The following is a 6,000-nucleotide window of genomic DNA, read 5'->3' as shown; positions in this document are numbered from 1 at the left end:
GAAACTTAAAAATGAATTTAGTTTCCTTAATGGCATATGCATATAGTCATATTCCTTCTTGCCTAAATATATGTTGTTATGGTTTAAAAGTTATGTTTTGATCAAGTATCAGAAGTGTTTTAATATGTTTCTCAAATCATTGCCCCCAAAGTACTAGTATCATGTACTATTCTCGAAAAAAAAGATTGTGAAATGTAATAAATCCTTCTCTGAATTATTCTGATGTGATAAACGGTCTCCATTTTGACCGTTTCATTACAACCTTGTGACACGGTATTAAATTAGAGGTTTTTATTTTGTTCAGATGAATTAGTATATGGAATAAAATGTAAGAGTTCATCACTTCAGAATTGGCCGATTTCTACCCTTTGTTAAGTAGATAGAACAAAATTCTTTCTAAAAGAAAAATAACATGAAATTAGGTAATCAACATATTGTAAACTGTCCCCCCCCCCCCAAGAAAAAACCCCCCACAATACACTATTTTGAGTGAAATATTATGTCCTGTCCTATTATTTATTATTCCTAATTCAGTAATATTCAATTTTAATTGTAATATTGACCCAACAATTTATTTATTATAGGAAAAGCATTTAGCAGTCCAATATGAAAATAACGTCCTTGAATTGCAGAGTCTATTGGATTTGGTCCACAATACGAGACAATACTCTTCTTATTCGTTACACCGGCAATTTCAAGACCTCAAATCTATGATTTGATATGTTCAAATCAAATCTCAAATCTCAAATCTATTCACAACCTCTGGATCTTGTCTTAGACGTAAAAGTTTTAATCTATGCCCGTTTTTTTTTTGCTTTGTATATTAACTATTATTGATTTTTAAATTCATTGAGTCACTCAGGTGACATATTATAGTTGGTCTTTGTCCGTCGTCATGCGTCGTTTTTTAACAATGTTACATTTTTTACTTTTTCTCAAATTTTTGAAATATATATAAATTCGAGATGTCCATGAAGACCTGAGACAGTCTATACCCCATCCGGTTGTGAAATGCATGGTCCCTTAGTCAGGGGTTCAGGGTCTAGGGTTTTAGTCCATTAACAAATTTACTTTTTTACTTGAAAACCAAAAGGTAAATAGTCACTTGGCCATATCTGATTGAATATCTGTTCAATTTTACGAAATCAAACTACTTTAATTTATTGTGCATTGTAGCTTGTAGAATAAAGTGTATGTATGTTGTGTGCATTATAAATGAAACTGAATATTATGAACGATCGACCATGAAAGGCCTGCAGGTCACTTTTTACCAAATGTTTACAATGTTTGGTCTCTGGAAATAGGGTATAAATAATCCAATATTCTTTCATCCCCCCTCCCTTCCCCTTTTATACATAAAAAACTGGGATTAAAGTCAGAGGAGTGTCAGGTAAGGGTATAGACCCCAAAATGAAGTTAAAATGCAGAATTAAAACCCTCTGTCGGGGTATGGTACTCAGGTGACTGTCGAGGCAGGAAGACTCTTGTTCTAGAGAATTATTAGATAAACTATGTGTCGTTTTCACTAAAGGAGAACACAAAAATTTTTTTTTTCATTTAAAACAAAGTAGAAACGTTTAACTTGCACAGCCGACACAAATGGTGTGTTTAAATGAATAGTTTTGAATTAGTTTCAACGAAAATTTTAATGTTTTAAAAATTGAATAACGTCGTTACTAACAAAATACCTTTTTTGAAGCATACATATATATCCAAAAATAAGAATCATATTGCTTTCAGACATTCTAGCATCTTATATTTAGGTTTATGTATGCTATGCCATGCATTTAAAAGGCAATTTGTTTAAAGCGGACAAAAACTATAAAAAAAAAAAAAGAGTTATGATTGGACTTGGACATAAAAATATCAATTTTGTATATTTTTGATAAATAAAATAGTTCAGTTAAAAATGACATGTGCTGATAACGAACAGTGTTCAAAACCAAAATCCAAAGAAAAAAAATCAAAACAGAACCAGAGTAAACAAGGACCTATAAATAATTAGAGGTAAGATCAACTATTTTGGAGGGGTGAGCATCCTCTGCCGACCAGACACACCCGCTGTGTGCTCTTCGTCGTAATCGGGAAAACGGAAACGATTGTTTACAAATAGGTGATTAACTACAGTTTAATTAACAATAAGTATAAAAAACGTCAGTCAACATGCGACCCAGTGGAAGATTGTATTGGTTGACAAGGTTGTTGTATCGACCATGGAACTTACGAAATGATGAGTTAATTCGATACTGTTGGTAGTCCTGTTTTACTTACCATTTTGTCATTAAATAATTATATACTGATGTAGAAATAGAGATGCCTTATTGGAAAAAAAACCCTGAGTTATGTATTACCAAATTGAGCAACAAACAATAACCTATTATTAAATAAGGGTATTTACACAACATTTTATGCGGAATGTATTTATGGTTAGTTTTTGTTTACTCTACTATCTTTCAAAAGTCAAAATATAAATAAGAATTCCCGGGAACAACTCCGTATTTATAAATACATTTTTTATTGTGATGCATATGCATTATAAAAGTGAATATTATTGCCTTTACTAATGAAGGAAGGATATTGTTCATATCTAAAAACAAAATATATGTAATTTTTGATAGGTTGTGTTAACATTTTCAAAGGTGGTTAATTTTATAAATATTCCCAATAAAAGCAAACATATTTTAAAGAGAAGTAAGTAAAAACTTCCATCATTAACATCATTTACATTTGAAAATTACTGTAATTTTTAATTCACTCTTAACAAAAGATATATAGTTTTGTTCGTTAGAGCTGTACTGTGATAAATAATAGGAATATAGCAAACTTTTTCTATTTATCTGACGTTCTCTGACTGCCAAATTTGAGAGTCTCTGTCTCTCTTTTCTTTTTTACATATTTTTAAATTGTAATATGGAATTTTAAATCCAAAATGTGCTTATCAAAGGTTTATGACCCCGGGGAGGACCCCAACCGTCTCTGGGACTGCATGATTGCCACAGAAATTCCTATGACAGATTTTGTGTACGTTGTACTCTAACTATTCTGATATTATTAGTTATCTTTAACCTAAATATTTTGTTTTTAAGCAGATAAAAACAAATATATAACCAATTCATTTATTTCTATGGAAGAATCAACGAATATATATAATTATGCCGTACTCACTAAAGTGAAACATAAATTTGCTGTCCATTTAAACAACATATAGGAAACGTAAGCATGGTCCTGTCAAGCAGATATATCTAGTTTCGATTTAATTTCTACGAAAAATGCAATTTTTGAAAAACGTCGTATTGAATAAATGGCTTTATATAATATAAAAGGATACATACAATTGAGAAAACGTAGTTTAAACAGGGAGTTTATAAAAGCATGAACTTATCTTAAAAAATGCGGTCTATAAATGCAATTTTTTTAATTGCACATATTCTCAAACTTGATATTATATGTACAAAAAGTCTTACATTCCCAAACATTAAACTATTGAAGAAATGCATTTTAATTTGACTAAGAAATTTTCCATATCTATAATTAGCAGTTTTATTTTGGAATCCCACGTAATTTTACCGTATATTCACTAACTTAATACTATTGATATAAAAAGTCCCAACATCTCAAACATTGTTTGACCAATGAAATTCATTATATTTTTAAAAAAGAGATTTTCCACTTCTATTATTAGGAGTTTTATTTTTGTATCCCACGTAATTTCACACGTTATTATAAAAAGAGCTCCCGCCTACCTGATATCGACACTTTTGGATTAAGAATTAGAGAGGTAAGTGCACTAACGCCAATCGCTTTTCATAGTTTTTTTATCTGCAATACTAGTTGAATTTCTTTAGTTGTTGTTACCCCAAATATTAATTTTCAATTACTCAAATAATCATAGTATTTGGTTAACCTAAATGAAATAAACCAGTAGGTAAAATATATTACATGTATATATAAGCGTATTACTTTCTACGAGAAAAAATTAATTGTTTTAACATAGATTTTGCAATGATTTAATCTAAATCATCTAGTAAGCTAAAAGTATTCTTCAAATAAAAATTTGATATTTTGGTAATGCAATCTCCATACTGTTTACTTTCTTTACTTTGTTATGAAATATTGCATTAGGATAAAAACATTCTAATGAAGTAAATAACATCACAGACTCAGTGGCTCTTATATATATAATGTTTTATTGATTATTGATACAATCAAATAATGTAAATAATTAGAGAATAAATAAAAAAAGTTATTGACTTTCTTTAAAATTAGATTTAAGAAATTGCTTTACATTTTAAATGTGAAAGTTATTTTTAAAAAGATCGTTTCCTATTTGTCTTTTGTTTTTTGAATAACTTTGGATCAAGCAATTTTGTAAAAAAAAATTCCAATTGATAAATGTATGAAGTATTCGTATAACATGGAATGAATTAAAACTATGTTAGAAATTTCTGTATTTTTTTCAGAGTTCAACGAAAAATAAAACAATCATGGGGTACGACACAGATGTGTTAAGAATAATCAGCATGAATGCCTCGGGCCGGAAGGGTAGAATGTACAATGACTTTCGGAGAGATAATTTACGCAACCTTGTGGAAAACGAAAGACCTGATATCATGTTTCTACCCGGAGACAACCCTAGTCCAAACACGTTCACTCAGACCAGCTACCAGCAGCTACTGGACCCGACTAACAACGAAACAGTCCTTCTGTACGACTCCACACGCCTGAAGATTCACCAGCAACCAACAGATTCACAGTTCAAAATACCGAACTGTGATCTTGACAAAGTCCTATCACCTATGGTTGACATTTGTTCACCAGCACCTGCATCCCAAATTGTAAAAAAGTTCGTCTGCGTGTCTTGGCATTGGGAACTGACAACAATAGACAGAGGTTCACAGGTCATCTATGAAAACGGAAAACAGTTCATGATGTTTGCACAATTTCTGGCCTGGTTCACCGGAACTGAAGTTTTGATTGGTGGGGACTTTAATTTAGAAAAAGACGAGATTAAAACACTGATCAATGAACACAACAGAATTATTCAAGATGGGATTGACAGCGTCAAACCCGACTTTGAGAAATTTGGTTACATGGAGTGCATGACCGAAAACATACACAGACCAGAACGCAGACTTCGCCAGCTTAAACTGCACACCTGTAACAACCAGGAGAAGAACACCGACATCAGCTTCTTCGTGGCGTCCAAAGAAATGCAACTGATGGAAACCAGGCACACCAAGTTAGAAAGCCTGGCCTATCGCTCCGCAGGTCTCCAATTAAACACAAGTACCCGAGTTCCTACCTACTGTCCAGAACCCACCTACACCAAGACCCAGATGTACATCCCACCAAGACCTCCAAAAAATCATGGGGGTTAAATACGAAGCCAAAGAAAATACAAATTGAGATCATTTGTTATGAAATGTTTTATTATTAATCTGTTGTTAGTTGTTATTTTTACATTAAAAACGTTTCCCTTTTATAATTTCATCACTTTCATTGTTTTAGATTGCAAGTTAATCATTAAGTTATTGTTTGTTTTTGTTTTGTTGTGAGGATCCCTTCTGTTTAATAAAATGTATGCAATTTTTTTGGTTTTTGTCTGAAATGTTTTACATGACATATCTCGATTACAGACAGAAATATCACCAACACATATGTGTTGCTTCTTTGGTTGTCATAGAATGACAATATATTTCTAATAAAACCGTTTTCCCTAAAAATTATATGAAACCTAGAATGCAAAATCAATAAAAACCAAACAAATATGAAATTGACGAATTCCAAATTCTAAAATTATAAGATTACTAATAAACTAATTCGATTATGCTGAATATATTTCGATTTTAAACAAATTAAGACTATAGATTATTTTGCCATTTGATATTCGTGCGTCGTCGTCCATTATCGACCGTCGTGTGTTCAAAATTGACATTAAAACTATTTGAAAACTACAAACTTAAGACAATTATAACTATTTTGGGTGTGAAACATTTCTAG

General features: G+C 31.3%; 1 protein-coding gene across 1 annotated transcript; it reads left to right on the top strand.

The window, feature by feature from the left end:
• Positions 1-3,656: 3,656 nt before the first annotated feature.
• Positions 3,657-5,590, top strand: LOC117681741 (uncharacterized). Its single transcript, XM_034447513.2, has 2 exons — positions 3,657-3,778; positions 4,461-5,590. The coding sequence occupies exon 2, from the start codon at positions 4,485-4,487 to the stop codon at positions 5,376-5,378; it is 894 nt and encodes a 297-aa protein (XP_034303404.1). The 5' UTR covers positions 3,657-3,778; positions 4,461-4,484; the 3' UTR covers positions 5,379-5,590.
• The last annotated feature ends 410 nt before the right edge of the window (positions 5,591-6,000 follow it).

The sequence above is a fragment of the Magallana gigas genome, chromosome 2 (assembly GCF_963853765.1).
Source record: "Magallana gigas chromosome 2, xbMagGiga1.1, whole genome shotgun sequence".
NCBI classification, from domain to species: Eukaryota; Metazoa; Mollusca; class Bivalvia; order Ostreida; family Ostreidae; genus Magallana; species Magallana gigas.
This window is presented reverse-complemented; position numbering and strand designations above follow the sequence as displayed.

Excerpts from the sequence above, each read along its gene's own strand:
- LOC117681741 (XM_034447513.2), top strand. The coding sequence starts at position 4,485 with ATGGGGTACGACACAGATGTGTTAAGAATAATCAGCATGAATGCCTCG.